General features: G+C 51.1%; 1 protein-coding gene across 2 annotated transcripts in view; it reads left to right on the top strand.

Moving 5' to 3' along the window:
- dacha (dachshund a) overlaps positions 1 to 19221 on the top strand; it is a 130360-nt gene that overhangs the window by 65763 nt on the left and 45376 nt on the right. For both annotated transcript variants that reach the window (XM_023841733.2, XM_023841732.2), the window contains exon 3: positions 5751 to 5882. In XM_023841733.2, coding sequence (XP_023697501.1) covers positions 5751 to 5882 — 132 coding nt within the window. The remainder of the gene's footprint in view (positions 1 to 5750; positions 5883 to 19221) is intronic.

Here is a 19221-nt window from a genome sequence, read left to right as displayed (position 1 = left end):
ACTCTGTAAATATTTTGTCTCCACGCTCATTTCTTAAGGCTAGTGAGCGGCGTGATTCGGGAGCCTCTGTTTACCCGCCAATGTTCAGTTTTGCCGGGAAATGGTTCCTTAACGAGCGATGGCGATTCCTCCTTCCTTGAAGACAACGCTGTCGGATGGTCTGGCTTTCCACATGGCAGTAGAGGCTAAATGCTAATGAATCGGGGGAGGTTGCTGTGACGTTTTTCTCCGTGGGGATGAGGACCTGCCTCTGTGTGGCCCCCATGACTCCCCCAGTGGGTCGTTCCCAGATCCCGATGCTTCCGTGTTGGCGAGGGAGAAGGCGGGCTGCCTCTCCCCCTTCCTCTGCTCTCCGTGCTCTAATAAGGGCACACTTTGGAATTAATATCTGACTTAATTAAGACTAATTAGAGCCTTCTCAGCCTTGTTTAAGGCGCCGTGACTTTCAGGAAGCGGCCCGCAGACGGGGAAGAGCAGCGGTCGTCTGCTCACATTGGGCCTGTGCTTTTTGCAGCTATTGGCAAATTAATTTTGCTGTATGTAACACTTTTGCCCCCTGCTGGTACCCATGTGTGTGCCTGCTGGAAAGGGGTGTGGTCATTAAAGGGGGCGTGTCCAGGTGTTTGCTGGAAAGGGGTGTGGTCATTAAAGGGGGCGTGTCCCAGTGTTTGCTGGAAAGGGGTGTGGTCATTAAAGGGGGCGTGTCCAGGTGTTTGCTGGAAAGAGGGGATGGTCATTAAAGGGAGCGTGTCCAGGTGTTTGCTGGAAAGAGGGGATGGTCATTAAAGGGGGCGTGTCCAGGTGTTTGCTGGAAAGAGGGGATGGTCATTAAAGGGGGTGTGTCCAGGTGTTTGCTGGAAAGAGGGGATGGTCATTAAAGGGGGCGTGTCCAGGTGTTTGCTGGAAAGAGGGGATGGTCATTAAAGGGGGCGTGTCCAGGTGTTTGCTGGAAAGAGGGGATGGTCATTAAAGGGGGCGTGTCCAGGTGCTTGCTGGAAAGGGGTGTGGTCATTAAAGGGGGCGTGTCCAGGTGTTTGCTAGAAAGAGGTGTGGCCATTAAACGGAGGCATGGCCAGGCATTTGTGTGCTGGAAAGGGGGTGTGGCCATAAAGGCGGTGTGGCCATACATTTACTGTAATGTTGGTATGGTCATATAAGGGGCGTGGCCAGGCATTTGCTTGCTGGAAAGTGGGTGTGGTCATAAAATGGAACTTGATCACTTGTATGTTTGACAAAAAAGGTTGTGGCTATATAAGGGCCATGGTTGTATGTTTTCTGTTGGATGGGGGGCATAATCATAGTAACATGTCTCCTCATTGGCCAGTTAGTAAACAAAATCTTAAACCATTGGCCGAAAATGTGTGAAGTGACTCTGGGAAACATGGAACCCCCCCAGTGCTGGCCTCTCCATGCACTCTGACTGCCACAGTGCCTCATATTCAGTAGCTGTGTGGCCCTCCCCCTCAGCCCCCCCCCCCAGGATGGCAACCAGCCTGGGGGTGTCTCCTCGCCTCATTCACCGCTTCCGCCACATCCCTGCGTGTCTCTCGCTACGGAGACGGAGTCCAATTACACCTCCCAGCCATCGCTCTTTGTCCCACACACCCCTTGTCCCTTTTCTGCTGTTCGGAAATTCCAAAGGCGAATCGAATATACCCCCCCACCACCCACCCGCAATCCCCCCCCCCCTTTGTCCTTCCCGCAATCTCAACTTACTTGAAAACGTAGAATGGGAACGTAATATTTATTCTGCCGCAAATAAAAGGCAGACTCTGCCTCACCCAGGCGGACCCTCTCCTGCCTACTAATCTGATACTGTGCGAGGACACGCTGTCAGCACGGAGAAAAGCATTCGCTTGCCCTTCCGCTGAAAGGGAGGCGTGTAACAGACGGTTGTGGGCCTGGCCTCCAAGCAGAGAGGGCCCCCCCCTTATCATCGCCCGCCTGGCCCTCGGGGTCTCGCTCGCTCTATCGCAAGCACAAACGAGTGCTGGGGGGGGGCAGCCTCGTTTGTCTCCAGCACAGGTGGGTGCTGGGGGCCCTGTGGCCGGATGCCTGACAGGCTACCCTGTCCCAGTCCCCTCCATGACGGAAAACCCTTTGGTTCACTTATTGTGTGCTCCTGCTGACCTGCACGTCGATCCTCCACACTACAGGGTGGGGGGCAGGATAGACTGGATAAAGTGGGTTGGACTGTGGGGGCATCACAGAGGTTCTCACCCAGCGACCTCTGACCTTTAAATCAATGATATGAATTTATCTGCCGTCAGTGAGATCACTTCTTAGTTCTTTGTTTTCTAATTCCTAATGTAATAATTTTTCTGTGTGTAAAAGGCTGAATATTTTGGCCTCAGTCACGCCGTACAAACTCTTGCCTTACTCTCAGGTGCTACACGTGACCTGGCAGGTAGACCACAGCCGAAGCACCCCAAAGCCCCATGAGGAGAGCGCAAATAAACGCCTCACACGCTGCTCGCGGTAACCAGAGACAGGGGGACCGCCGCCACTGGGAGCCGGCTTGTTTTTACAGTTGGGATTTTAATTAAAACCAATAAATCGGTGAATCAAAGGAAAGGGGAGAGCTGATTAGAACGACCATGACAGCGTGTCCTTCTTTAATAAGACGGACGCTGGATCGGACAGGATATGAGGGCGGAGAGGAACGCACAAAGCACCTCTGTTGTCTGGACAGTGTAAGCGCATTCGGCTGGGCTAAGAAGGAATCCCGTGATCCGGTCATGCGACTGAAGAAGGCGCAGATGGGTGACTCTGCCCCCCCCCCCCCCAGGTCATCACCCAACGTTGAGTTAGAGGCCAGAAAAAAAAAATTTGTAGCGCTGGCCACCTCTGAAGTGTTATATGAAAGGCAAACAATGCACAGAGATTAGCCCCCTTCAAGGCGGGCCCCTTCCTGGCCCCTGGACGCCACTTCCCGGGGTTATGGCTTTAGCCAAACATCAATTACCGACAGGGGTTTGATCGGGGCCTGTTTGCAGGGAGCACCTTTCATATTACAGCGAGGGAGAACACGCATGCACACAATCAGCCCTCTGTCAGCTTTTTCCTTGGAGGGATTCGCCCGTCCTCTTCGAGACCCGTTTGCTGAAGGCTGGCCGCTAATCCCGATTGGTGATGGGCAGGGAGACACCGGCCCCTCACACCCCAGTGTCCATGTTGGAGTAACAGCTCTGCGTATGAGAGGATCCCCTCAAGGCCTTACTCCAGAGGATCCCCTCAAGATCTTACTCCAGAGGATCCCCTCAAGGCCTTACTCCAGAGGATCCCCTCAAGATCTTACTCCAGAGGATCCCCTCAAGGCCTTACTCCAGAGGATCCCCTCAAGATCTTACTCCAGAGGATCCCCTCAAGATCTTACACCAGAGGATCCCCTCAAGGCCTTACTCCAGAGGATCCCCTCAAGATCTTACTCCAGAGGATCCCCTCAAGGCCTTACTCCAGAGGATCCCCTCAAGATCTTACTCCAGAGGATCCCCTCAAGATCTTACACCAGAGGATCCCCTCAAGGCCTTACTCCAGAGGATCCCCTCAAGATCTTACTCCAGAGGATCCCCTCAAGGCCTTACTCCAGAGGATCCCCTCAAGATCTTACTCCAGAGGATCCCCTCAAGGCCTTACTCCAGAGGATCCCTTCAAGGCCTTACTCCAGAGGATCCCCTCAAGGCCTTACTCCAGAGGATCCCCTCAAGGCCTTACTCCAGCGCTTGCAGCGAGCAAAGTTACCATGAGGAACCGGGGAAAATAAGCAGCGATGTTTCACCACGGATTCACCCCGATCCTCTGTTTATGATTATATTTCATGAGAGATTTGCGTTCTGATCCTCTGTTCATCCACAGAAATGAATGGCAGGGCTAAGGTTGGGTTGGGAAAATATTATTTCTCATTAAGTCTTGTATTGTATTCCTGGATTTTTTTTTTTACTTTAATTTTGCTCTTTTGTTGCTAGTTTTGTAAGAACGCACACACACGCACGCTTACACACACACGTGCACGCACACACACACACATGTTCAGGTGTTCGTTCCAGTTACTCTGATTATGCAGTCCTCATGAAGGATTGTGAAGATGATTGTGATCATGAAAATATTTTAACACTAAAGCCCAGAATAAGCATAGAAATGCTGTAACCAAGACTGAACGTTAATGAACATGAACAGGAGCTGAACAGGCAGTGAGGCGTGTCTGTTACCCTCGGAGACCTTGCTGACCTATACCTTGGTGCAGTATTCCTGATTCCTGTGTCCCAGTATCTCCTGCCTGCATTCTCATAATGGGTCCCGCAGCCGGTGCTGTTGTACAAATAGATTTGCGAAATCTTCTTGGCAGTCGCTGCGAGGTTACCGTGCGTGTCCTCGTTCCCGTCCCCGTGTTTGGCCTGCGTGGTGACGCCTAATCCAGTGCCTGACGTGAAGCTCCAGTTTCCCCCGGAAACCGCGACAGATGTGCGCTCGACAGTCTGTGGATTAGGGCTGTGAAATTAACTCATAATAAAATGAATCAATCACGGTGACGTTCTGTTTAAACGTAGCCGGTGAAAACATCTCGCCTGCTTTGTTGGGCGCGCTCCGATGGAGCGGGTTCCGGCGTGGAAAAATGTGCCGTTGCTTTTTTGTGGAGGAGGGCACTCTAATTGCCCCCCCCAGGCCTTGTGCCCTCCCACCCTTTCGCTCTTCCCGCCTGTATTTTCCTAAGTTCGTCTAATTTACAGGTCTGTTTGCTTTGCTTTGTGTTCTGGAATGGAAAACACCAGCAGAGACACTTCTGTTAGGAGCTTTGCAGCATGGATTCCAGCTCTGCCGGGCTTCAGCTGCTCCCCTTCTTAGCGTCGAATCAGAGTGGATGTGTGTCTCTTTTTTTTTTTTCTTCAGAATTTTGTATTTTGTTTGAGGCAATTTCGATGACAAATTAGAGCAAGGTGACATGTTCTGTCTCAAGATTCGAGGGGAAAAATGTGTCGTTTTGTCCTGATTTGCTGGGAATTTAGATCACCCTCTGCGTACACAGTGAGGCATCACACCTCTGCTTAATGAATCGCTTAATGTAGTCCTCCGGTGTTTAATTGAATTAATTATTGGCTTAATTGGGCAAAGTGATGATGGCTTGCGGCTCTGGATTGCGGCATGAGCTGAGTGGTACGGAGGAGAGGCCTGTAGGTGGGGCTTCCCCAGAGGAAGCTGATGGTGTCGTGCTAAGCTCCCTGACGACGGTGTCTCCCCCCTACTTTGGAGATGAGATCTTAGAGGGTTGGTGGTGGGGGGGGGGGATTGGGGGCTCAGGAGGGAGCTGGTGTCTTTCTGATGTCAATGTTAGGATGGTCCTGCAAATAATGTTTGAAATATGACATCACAGTAACCTTAAACGGGGGTTTTTCTACAGTCATCGCTACCGTTTCAGTTCAGCGGTTAGCGTAGTTAGTAAAATGTTCCGGATGGTTATGATTTTTGCCGGGGAAAAAGTCACATGGTTTTATGGGTCATTTTGCGTGGAGTGTGGCCTTATTTCCAGTAAGCAATAATCCAAACATAATTAATTTAATTTCTTAAGAATGCAGGTGCAGTGAGAGTGAAATCCCTCAGTGTCGTGGACAGAAGAAGAGCATGGTGATGAAATATTCAGGGGCACTACAGCAGGGGACTGTGTGTGTGTGTGTGTGTGTGTGTGTGTTGGGGGGCATGCGCTCTCCCCCACTGCCCTGTGCCTCCTAACACCCCTGCTCTCCCCCTCCTCCCAGGGCTGACAGCAGCCGCCATGGCAGAAGCCATGAAGCTGCAGAAGATGAAGCTGATGGCCATGAACAACCTGCACAGCACGGGCAGCCAGAACGGCACAGAATCGGAGAATGAGGAGCTGAACTCCAACGCAGGTCAGCGCCGCACAAACACTGACCAGTTAAACACACTTTTACACACTGAGAGCGAGACACACTAATACAATACACACTGATACATGCTGATACACTGATACACACTGATACATGCTGATACACTGATACACACTGATACAATACACACTGATACATGCTGATACACTGATACACACTGATACATGCTGATACACTGATACACACTGATACAATACACACTGATACATGCTGATACACTGATACACACTGATACATGCTGATACACTGATACACACTGATACATGCTGATACACTGATACACACTGATACAATACACACTGATACATGCTGATACACTGATACACACTGATACATGCTGATACACTGATACACACTGATACAATACACACTGATACATGCTGATACACTGATACACACTGATACATGCTGATACACTGATACACACTGATACAATACACACTGATACATGCTGATACACTGATACACACTGATACAATACACACTGATACATGCTGATACACTGATACACACTGATACAATACACACTGATACATGCTGATACACTGATACACACTGATACATGCTGATACACTGATACACACTGATACAATACACACTGATACATGCTGATACACTGATACACACTGATACATGCTGATACACTGATACACACTGACATAATACACACTGATACATGCTGATACACTGATACACACTGACACAATACACACTGATACATGCTGATACACTGATACACACTGACACAATACACACTGATACATGCTGATACACTGATACACACTGATACATGCTGATACACTGATACACACTGACACAATACACACTGATACATGCTGATACACTGATACACACTGATACATGCTGATACACTGATACACACTGATACATGCTGATACACTGATACACACTGATACATGCTGATACACTGATACACACTGACATAATACACACTGATACATGCTGATACACTGATACACACTGACACAATACACACTGATACATGCTGATACACTGATACACACTGACACAATACACACTGATACATGCTGATACACTGATACACACTGACATAATACACACTGATACATGCTGATACACTGATACACACTGACACAATACACACTGATACATGCTGATACACTGATACACACTGATACAATACACACTGATACATGCTGATACACTGATACACACTGACACAATACACACTGATACATGCTGATACACTGATACACACTGATACAATACACACTGATACATGCTGATACACTGATACACACTGACATAATACACACTGATACATGCTGATACACTGATACACACTGACACAATACACACTGATACATGCTGATACACTGATACACACTGACACAATACACACTGATACATGCTGATACACTGATACACACTGACATAATACACACTGATACATGCTGATACACTGATACACACTGACACAATACACACTGATACATGCTGATACACTGATACACACTGACATAATACACACTGATACATGCTGATACACTGATACACACTGACACAATACACACTGATACATGCTGATACACTGATACACACTGATACAATACACACTGATACATGCTGATACACTGATACACACTGACACAATACACACTGATACATGCTGATACACTGATACACACTGATACAATACACACTGATACATGCTGATACACTGATACACACTGACATAATACACACTGATACATGCTGATACACTGATACACACTGACACAATACACACTGATACATGCTGATACACTGATACACACTGATACATGCTGATACACTGATACACACTGACATAATACACACTGATACATGCTGATACACTGATACACACTGATACAATACACACTGATACATGCTGATACACTGATACACACTGACATAATACACACTGATACATGCTGATACACTGATACACACTGATACATGCTGATACACTGATACACACTGACATAATACACACTGATACATGCTGATACACTGATACACACTGACACAATACACACTGATACATGCTGATACACTGATACACACTGATACATGCTGATACACTGATACACACTGATACATGCTGATACACTGATACACACTGATACATGCTGATACACTGATACACACTGACATAATACACACTGATACATGCTGATACACTGATACACACTGACACAATACACACTGATACATGCTGATACACTGATACACACTGATACATGCTGATACACTGATACACACTGATACATGCTGATACACTGATACACACTGATACAATACACACTGATACATGCTGATACACTGATACACACTGATACATGCTGATACACTGATACACACTGATACATGCTGATACACTGATACACACTGATACAATACACACTGATACATGCTGATACACTGATACACACTGATACATGCTGATACACTGATACACACTGATACAATACACACTGATACATGCTGATACACTGATACACACTGACATAATACACACTGATACATGCTGATACACTGATACACACTGATACATGCTGATACACTGATACACACTGACATAATACACACTGATACATGCTGATACACTGATACACACTGATACAATACACACTGATACATGCTGATACACTGATACACACTGACATAATACACACTGATACATGCTGATACACTGATACACACTGATACATGCTGATACACTGATACACACTGACATAATACACACTGATACATGCTGATACACTGATACACACTGACACAATACACACTGATACATGCTGATACACTGATACACACTGATACATGCTGATACACTGATACACACTGATACATGCTGATACACTGATACACACTGATACAATACACACTGATACATGCTGATACACTGATACACACTGATACATGCTGATACACTGATACACACTGATACATGCTGATACACTGATACACACTGATACAATACACACTGATACATGCTGATACACTGATACACACTGATACATGCTGATACACTGATACACACTGATACAATACACACTGATACATGCTGATACACTGATACACACTGACATAATACACACTGATACATGCTGATACACTGATACACACTGATACATGCTGATACACTGATACACACTGACATAATACACACTGATACATGCTGATACACTGATACACACTGATACAATACACACTGATACATGCTGATACACTGATACACACTGACATAATACACACTGATACATGCTGATACACTGATACACACTGATACATGCTGATACACTGATACACACTGACATAATACACACTGATACTTGCTGATACACTGATTCACACTGATACATTGAGACACAATAATACACACTAATACACACTGACACTAATACACATTGATGCATACTGACACACACTGATAAACACACAGAGGTACACACGGACACTGATACAGATGCATGCTGATACACAGTGATACACACTGACACTGATACACATACAGGCTCCACACACACACACATACAGGTCCCACAGTCAGACAGATACAGGCTCCACACACACACACACACACACACACACACACACACACGCTGTTGTAGGGTATACATATCCTTATGGGGACCGCTCATTCATTTCAATGGGAAAAATGCTAACGCTAACTATGACAACCTTAACCCCTACCCTGCCCTAATCATAACCATAAGTAACCTAACAAAATACAAGAGTTTTTGCATTTTTAGTTTTTTCATAGCAGTCACTGATTTTTATAAAATAGAGTTTTCCCTTATGGGGACCAGGAAACCGGTCCCCATAAGGGAAAAAAACAGATATTTATCACGTTATGGGGACATTATGTCCCCATAAGGATAGGTAAACCCGTTCGCACACACACACACACACACACACAGATACAGGTCCCACAGTCAGACAGATACAGGCTCCACACACACACACACACACACACACACATACAGGCTCCACACACACACACACAGATACAGGACCCACAGGCAAACAGATACAGGCTCCACACACACACACACAGATACAGGACCCACAGGCAAACAGATACAGGCTCCACACACACAGATACAGCCTCCATAGACACAGAGATACAGGCCCCACAGGCAGACAGATACAGAATCATAGATACACCCTGTGATTACAGATACTGACCCCTTGGATTTAGTCACCCATCAACCAAACGCTGCCCACTCATGTGACGTGTTGAACATGTGTGTGTCTGTACTGTCAGTTGCATGTTAAAAGCATCATCACACCTGCTATAATTGACATGGACACGACCCCATTTGCATCTCCTGATCCTTAGCCGCACGATGCAGGATGCATGACACAGTGCAGTAAGCACAGCGTTTGTCAGATATTTTACAATATTTAAGGCAATATTTCCGCACTGTTTAAGAAAGTGTTTACACAGCATTTAAGGCTGAATTTAAAGCAGTATTTCGAGTGGTATTTAAGGCAGTATTTAACACAGTATTTAAGGTGGTGTTTAAGGCAGCACTTAAGGGTGCATTTTTGCAGTATTTAAGGCAGTATTTGTGCAGTATTTAAGGCAGCATTTGTGCAGTATTTAAGGCAGCATTTGTTCAGTATTTAAGGCAGTATTTGCATAGTATTTAAGGCAGCATTTAATGCAGCATTTGTGCAGTATTTAAGGCAGCATTTGTGCAGTATTTAAGGCAGCATTTAAGGCAGCATTTGTGCAGTATTTAAGGCAGCATTTGTGCAGTATTTAAGGCAGTATTTGCATAGTATTTAAGGCAGCATTTAAGGCAGCATTTGTGCAGTATTTAAGGCAGCATTTGTGCAGTATTTAAGGCAGCATTTAAGGCAGCATTTGTGCAGTATTTAAGGCAGTATTTGCATAGTATTTAGGGCAGCACAAGCGAGCATCAGGAGAGTGTAAGACAGGGGTGTATGCTCAGAGGGGGGTGGGGGTATGTCTTTCCAGCTGGCTTTGCAGTGGTGCCACACCTCCCCACACACCATGTCTACTCTGATGCCCCCCCCCCCCGCTAGGATGCGCTATCCTGCACTGCTTGAAGAGTGGCAGATCAGGGGCAGAGGTTTATTCAGAGCCACGGTGCTTGGGTGGGTGATGTTGGTGGTTGTGGTGGGGGTTTGCTTACTTATAAATCAGTGGGGGTGCTCTCGCCCCCCCTTGGCGTGTACTGGCTATTGCAGGTAATTGGTTTTACCGGCGTGTCCCTCTGCTTGCGAGGCACTTTATTGCAGCTGATGGCTTCTTAACGACGGTGCCCTGACCGTGCATCTAGATTGCTGTGTGACTGACTGCGGCCTGGTGGCACAGCACTGTGACTCACGAAAACCCCCCTGGCTCCCCCAGCCTTTATCACTGCCATGAGGAAAGTGCCCCCCCCAGACGCGTGACAGCGAATATTCAGGGGAGAGGAAATCATATGGAAGCCGGCAATGTTACAGACACATCGATTGACATGCGCCCATGCCAGTGTGGGGGGAGAGCATCTCAGACTGACAAGGGGGACTGAAGAAGCAGTTTAGGGATCTCTACCCATGAAGGTTGTTGGTTCAAATCCCACGACTGCCATAGTGAGCATAACACTGTCAGATCTGCTAGGGCCTTAAGCTCAACTGCTCCAAGATGCTGATTGACCCTGACTGATACTCACATGTACCTCAGTTTGGACAGAATCGTCCTCTAAAGAGACGGAGCTAAGGGATGGAATGAGAGGGATCAGGGTTTGGCTCAGGCGAGGAGGCTCAGTCTCGCACTCTATAAGTGGGACTCTAATGTACTGTTACTGACACAAAGGCATGGCTGTATTAAGACTGATGATAATGGCAGTTAGGAAGGTAATGATGATGAGGACGGTGCCATTTCCACGGCTTTCCGAGTTGATCAGCAGACAGCGAGTGCGGGGGGTAGGTGGACTCATCTTTCATCCCGGGGGTGAGTCCGGGCCTCCCTTATTCAAGCATGGCCTCCGCCTGTCCCCTGCTCATTTCCCCTTTCCTTTCCATTGCCTGTATTGGCCATATCGGATTCCCCGGCATGCTCCGAGGGATGCCTCAAACACAGATTTACTCCAGAACTCGTGTAAAGGATTTGCGGTGTCCTCTGTGTTTAGTTTAAGCGTATTGGCTGTCACCGGACCGTGATGTCAGTGTGGGGCCGTCACCGGGCCGTGATGTCAGTGTGGGGGCCGTCACCGGGCCGTGAGGTCAGTGTGGGGGCCGTCACCGGGCCGTGACGTCAGTGTGGGGCCGTCACCGGGCCGTGACGTCAGTGTGGGGGCCGTCACCGGGCCGTGAAGTCAGTGTGGGGCCGTCACCGGGCCGTGACGTCAGTGTGGGGGCCGTCACCGGGCCGTGAAGTCAGTGTGGGGCCGTCACCGGGCCGTGACGTCAGTGTGGGGGCCGTCACCGGGCCGTGACGTCAGTGTGGGGGCCGTCACCGGGCCGTGACGTCAGTGTGGGGGCCGTCACCGGGCCGTGACGTCAGTGTGGGGGCCGTCTCCGGGCCGTGACGTCAGTGTGGGGGCCGTCACCGGGCCGTGACGTCAGTGTGGGGGCCGTCACCGGGCCGTGAGGTCAGTGTGGGGGCCGTCACCGGGCCGTGACGTCAGTGTGGGGGCCGTCACCGGGCCGTGAGGTCAGTGTGGGGGCCGTCACCGGGCCGTGACGTCAGTGTGGGGGCCGTCACCGGGCCGTGACGTCAGTGTGGGGGCCGTCACCGGGCCGTGAGGTCAGTGTGGGGGCCGTCTCCGGGCCGTGACGTCAGTGTGGGGGCCGTCACCGGGCCGTGAGGTCAGTGTGGGGGCCGTCACCGGGCCGTGACGTCAGTGTGGGGGCCGTCACTGAGCCTGAGAAATCCGTGGTCAGAGGAAGTGGGCCAACATCACTTCCTCCTCCATGGTCACCGTGGGTAGATTTAAAGCCACGGCGAGTGATTTTACAGATGGCACCAGGGGTGTGCAGCGATCACCCAGGGTTTGTTTTATGAGCTGAATGTCCCCACCCCGCATTACGTCTCTGGCCTTCGTCTCTCCAAATGTGGCAGCGTGCAGGGCGATCATGGGGGGGTGATAGGGTGCCGCACTCCGGGGGAGGAACAGCCGCTCAAACACCAAACAAGCAAGAAAGGGGGCCAGCCATCGGTCACACTTCCGAGGCCGTTTAATCCGGAGAAGGTTCTGGAATGCGATCTAGCAAGTTCCCCTCCAAGTGAATCAAACGGCCTCAGAAGACTGTGTGCTGACTTTAGCCTGGCCAAGATGCAAATCCCCAGCGACAGCTGCGGGGCCCCGCCCCCTTTCTCCTCTGCTCTCCGTCCTCTGTTCCTCCTCTGTTCCTCCTCTGTTCCTGCTCCGTCCCTTTGAGGCTCCCGGGCCTGTTTCGTGGTCCCTCCCTCTCTGATGCCGAGCTGCTTTGGAAAACATCAAAGGGCATATAATCTAATCTGCAACCCCCCCTGGCCGGACTCTCGGCTATCTGCAGTCAGCCCAGATCGCGTCTGTTTACACAGTACCCCCCCCCAAACGGCATTCCGGCCCCTTCCGTTGGGCTTCACATGCTGTGAGAGCGCCCCCTTCACAGCCCGATTACAGGGCGCAGTCCAGCGCCTGATTCCTTAACTGTTGGCCCCCCGTCGCTTGAGAAATTCACCCCTCTGAGTTTCAAGGAAGTCGGGAGGAAGGCAAGAGACAGCATTTGCGTTTCTGAGGGCTCGCGCTGGTAGTGTGGGGGGGGGGGGGGGAGTGAAAAAGCAGCAGAGGTTAGGCTTCTGTGAAACGGTGTTATTAAATATGCATGCACTGCCCAGCCTGTTAACAAGCAGAAACCTGCGGTACAACGATGGGGGGGGGGGGGCTTGGGGGGGTACAGGCCTAGCGATGGAGCTCATTGGTCTAATGGAACGCTGTCAGGGAACATCACCGTCACAAGTGACATCACAGAGGAGCTGATATATTTCTCGTTTCCACTGACAAGTTAAAAGAGAAATTCCATGCATTATTTAAAGCGACTCGGGGAAGTCAGGGCCGCCGCTGCAGACTTAGCAGAAACAGGTGGAGGGCAGGAGGGAGGGTGGGATAGTGGGCAGGAGAGCGACTGGTGTTCCGGGCGGGAGAGGGGCTGGTGTTCCAAGCAGGAGAGGACCTGGAATTCCGGACAGGAAAGGGGGCGGCATTCCGGGCGGGAGAGGGGCAGGTGTTCCAAGTGGGAGAGGGGCAGGTGTTCCAAGTGGGAGAGGGGCCGTCGTTCCGAGTGGGAGAGGGGTCGGTGTTCCGAGTGGGAGAGGGGTCGGTGTTCCGAGTGGGAGAGGGGTCGGTGTTCCGGGAGGGCGGGAGAGCATGTGGGCAGCCGCTCCATTGAATAGCCTCTTTTTCTCCCTCGTCTTTGCTCTTCCGCACTACTGCCCGGTCAGCACTTTCTTCTCCCCTCGTTCCCTCCCCCCCAGGCCAGACACTGCTTCCCAGCAGCAGACAGGTGTCACTCCCATTTTGCGGAATTCCGCCTCGCCACTCCCGCCTCTCATGGGCGCCGTGTTAAGTCAGCTTCCTGTAAGCCAGCGCCGTCCTCGGCCGTCCTGCTTATCCAGCCCATCCCGCCATACTCCATGTCTCTCGCGGTGCAGAGAGCCGCCCTGATGCCCGGCCCTAATGGGACACTAATAAGCTTCCACTTGGGGGGGCAAGGGCCCAAAGCCGATGGGGAATTATGGGCCTCTTCTCCCAGGTTCTTAACACGCCCCCCCCCCCCCCCAGGAGGAGCAGCTGTGTCTGTGGCTGTCTGAACTGCAGCTAAAGTGGATGTAGTTACAGACACACCCTCCAATTTACCACATTAATATGAATCATAAACGCAGTCTTTATGTTAATGACATGTATGATCTGGATGTCCCGCTTGAATCATATGCACACATACATGTAACGTACAGAAAGACGTGTAATATGTACAGGCACACAGACCTAATCAATTAATCTGTTCTTTCACTACTTCTTTGCCTGTGATGTTATAACATTTGTTAATGATATTTATTTGTTTGTTTCGGAATTGCATGGGCGTGGCTAAGAGGGGGCTGAGGGGGGCAGAAGTGTTCTTAGAAGTGTTCAGCCAATCACGGAAGCCTTTTGCCTTTTACTTCAGTTCTGATTGGCAGTATCAATCTCCAATCTATATAATGCTATGTGCTACATAAAGCTGCACGGATGGCCGAGTTCCGGAGCGCTGAGGGGACGTGTGCTGAGAGGCCTGCCACCTCCCCCAGGGAAGTCCATGGGATCGCAGCCTCTGCATCGCATCTGGGGGCAATCGGATCTGACACCCCCCATATAAAGCCCTGCCCCCATCACATACACAAATCATCAGGTTCTTCTTACTGAATTTGTTACCCCTGTCTGGATCTGTAGCTGGCCAGTAGCTCCTGCACCTGATGTTCGCCCTCTCGATCCCCCACTCTTCTGTAAGTCTTCCGGCCTATAGTGTGACGTGGGTCCGCAGCTTTGGCGTGTTTGTTACCCCTGTCTGGATCTGTAGCTGGCCAGTAGCTCCTGCACCTGATGTTCGCCCTCTCGATCCCCCACTCTTCTGTAAGTCTTCCGGCCTATAGTGTGACGTGGGTCCGCAGCTTTGGTGTGCTGATGCCGCAGTAAATGCGGAAAAGCGACCCTGCTGGCAAGGCTCCCCGCTGCAGAAGCTCGTATCGCATTTCCGCTGGGAGACAAATGACGCGCATCTCACCCCTAAACAGCTGTAACCCACAGTCTTGTGGCCGCAGCACCGGCGAGCGGAACGCCTGGAGATGCATGAGCGGCTTTCCCCCAGAAGGTGGGGGTGAGATGCAGGACGGCGGCGGGTGGCGGCTTTCTGCATCGCTGCCCGTGTCAGGGGAGCCACACCTGCCACAGACAAAAGAGGCTCGATAACGATTCACCCCCCATATGGGTGTGATTCTCTGCCATCGCCCCAGAGCTGCCCTGTAGCCAATGAAGTGCCCTGGTCACTGGCAGACCGGCCCGATTCCGCCCCCTTGCCGATGTTTTACCAAGCGACAGTAATGGCTTCATGATTCACATCCCTGGCTTATTTTTATTCAAACACACTTCCATACCCTTGGACATTATGTGTAAGTCATGTATAATCAGGCTCTTATATTATCAAGGAGAAAATCGCGAAGGTCAGCCTGATATTCCACAGTCACAGGCGGGACAGGTCTGTGTGAAATATGAACACCAGTGGTGACACTCTGCTGCGTTTAAACACACAGACCCCGAATTGGAGTGAAGTACAGGCACACCTCACATGGGGGTGGGGTATTCTGTCACCACGGTGACCATTAACAGGTGGGACTCCAAGGGGACTCCAGGCTGGCTCTTTGGGGATTGGATAAAGGGGACCTTGAGGATCAGCGGCATAGTGGTCTAGGACATTGCCTGTGAGGACGCTTCATAGCCGTCCGGGGCAGTGTTTGTGAGGACGCTTCGTAGCCGTCCGGGGCAGTGCCTGCGAGGACGCTTCATAGCCGTCCGGGGCAGTGCCTGCGAGGACGCTTCCTAGCCGTCCGGGGCAGCGCCTGCGTGGACGCTTCCTAGCCGTCCGGGGCAGTGCCTGCGAGGACGCTTCGTAGCCGTCCGGGGCAGTGCCTGCGAGGACGCTTCCTAGCTGTCCGGGGCAGCGCCTGCGAGGACGCTTCATATCTGTCCGGGGCAGTGCCTGCGTGGACGCTTCATATCTGTCTGGGGCAGTGCCTGCGAGGACGCTTCACAGCCGTCCGGGGCAGCGCCTGCGAGGACGCTTCATATCTGTCTGGGGCAGTGCCTGCGTGGACGCTTCATAGCCGTCCGGGGCAGCGCCTGCGAGGACGCTTCATATCTGTCTGGGGCAGTGCCTGCGTGGACGCTTCATAGCCATCCGGGGCAGCGCCTGCGTGGACGCTTCATATCTGTCCGGGGCAGTGCCTGCGAGGACGCTTCCTAGCCGTCCGGGGCAGCGCCTGCGTGGACGCTTCATATCTGTCTGGGGCAGTGCTTGCGAGGACGCTTCATAGCCTGACCCAGCCTGGCCCCCCCACGCCGCTTTGTCAGGTGGTTCCCAGCGTCCCTACATCTTGGTCACTTTCTGCTGATGTGCCAGAAATTTCTCCATTGTCTCTGCACCCAGCTGATGGATTGGCAGGCTTTCAGCTTCAGGGGCCAGTGTGAGTCATGAGTCATTGATGTCTGAGGGAGTGATCCACACGCTGACTGTTCAGGGAGGGGCCACATCCACGCGCTTTGGACAGGAGATCTGCGAGGTGTCACTTTGTGAGATCCATATTCCAGTTAGGGGCAGACGGAAAGTTCTAGAAACATGTCCTGTTGTGCTCTGTGTACAAGCAGTGAGTTCCATGATCTATAAATGATTCCCCTGCACATGGAGCGGAAGAGAGGCTTTTCTGAGTGGGGGGGGGGCGCTGACGCCCTTTAGAGGGAGGCGTCGCTGTGCCACACTCATCCTGATGCCGACTGGCGCTTTCCGCCGCTGTGACGCCTTTCAAGATGCGGAAAAGCGAGATATCAGCGAAATATCTGTCAGTTAGCACATTAATCATTCAACGGTGTAAACAGAGAAGCCAGGGTCACTTTCTACGAAGAAAACATGGTTGATGGGGGGTAAACACAGGAAGTGATTATTAGAGCCTGAATATCAGTGTCTGCTTTCGGCCTTTTCCTGACATTCCCTCTCGCATGTGCCGCTGTCCAGTGACACTCGCACATGCCTCAGCATGAGCTGAGGAGACTGTTTGGATCATCATGCCCTGTCCTTTACTGCCAAGCAGGTGGCGCTGTGGTTAAGGACGCGGGCCTGTGACCTCGGATGCCGGCGGTGTGCTTCCCTGGGGGGCCAGCAGTTGTACCCTTGAGCTGAGCGCTTAACCTGAATTGCTCCAGTAAAAATATCCAGCTATAGAAATGGGTTAAAACCGCAAAGTCACTTTGGAGAGAAATGCCAGCTAAGCAGAGCGGGTCGGCACTCCTCTGGGGGGTCGGGGGGATTCAGTGTGACCCCCCCCCCACCGGGCCTCGCTTCACCGTGACCTTGAGGAAGATGCTCTGACAATGAGGCTGTGGGACCACGGAACATGGCTTGGTCGACACAGAATCAGCTTCTCCGAATACCTTATCGCACACACTCAAGACGGGGAATGTGGGGGGTGTGGGGGGGGGGGGCGGTAATTAATCTAAGGCTATTCTTCCCCTCCGGAGCGAGAGCGGCTAGGAGAAGCCGAGAGCGGGAGCGAGGAGGTCCGGCGTGTGCCACCGTCCGCAGCCCGAGCCTCTGCTCTTCCTAATGGAAATGTATTTAGTTTAATGACCCCGAATTCCTGTTTGTAATTAGATGTGGGAATTGGCCGCACTTTGTACCAGATGATACTGTATTAACAGATCAGGGGAGTGCGGCGGCGGAGGCAGGCAGTGGCGAGCGCAGGCCAGCAAGGACCCGATCATTTTTCATCCGGCTGACAAGCGAGCGGGCGGTGGGCGGGTGGAGGGGGGATTGATTTTAAATGAGCCTCAAAATGATGTCTAATGAAAACCTGTAAAGACACTCTCATTTCTAAATACCAAATTAGCCGGCCAGCAGAGGATAAACAGTGAGCGTGCTGGGGTCCAGGGGGGGCGACAGAGGGGGGGGGGATTATGAGCACTGATGAGAGGAAGAGTGAATGTGGGGGGGGGGGGCACAATCGGCGGGGGCCTCGGGATGTGGTGTAGACGGGGGAGGGGGGCAAAGGTGGCTTTATTAGATTTCTTGTATTTCTTGCGTGGCAGTTCATGTGAGCCGTGATCAAAGACACGGCCGATGAGAGGCATTCAAAGGGGATACAGGACTGCGATGCACGGCTGTGATGCACGGCTGTGATGCACAGCTGTGACGCACGGCTGCGATGCACGGCTGCGATGCGGGGCTGCAATGCACGGCTGTGGCCGGGTTAAGCGAACCGAGTGAACATGGACCACAGTGTGCTTCTGACTGCTTGATGCGCAGGTTTAGCATCAGATTGCGCGGGGGGAGGGGGGCCTTCTGACAGCAGTTTGAAGGGAAGCATTTGGGACTCCCGATTTTCTCAGAAGGCGTCCCTCGTTGGCGACTCTGTCAGAGGGACTCTCCTTGCTAACACTCACGGTCACTGAGGATTCTCCCTCATGACTGAAGAGAGGGGCCTGAATTATTGATCATCGTTAATTGCATTTGTCCAGGGTTCAGTGCCCCCGAGCATGGCAGAAATGCGTTACCATGGCGTCATCTTCAA

This window comes from Paramormyrops kingsleyae, chromosome 24 (genome assembly GCF_048594095.1).
Source record: "Paramormyrops kingsleyae isolate MSU_618 chromosome 24, PKINGS_0.4, whole genome shotgun sequence".
NCBI lineage: Eukaryota > Metazoa > Chordata > Actinopteri > Osteoglossiformes > Mormyridae > Paramormyrops > Paramormyrops kingsleyae.
The sequence above is the reverse complement of the archived record's forward strand: the minus strand, read 5'-3'. Positions and strand labels throughout refer to the sequence as shown.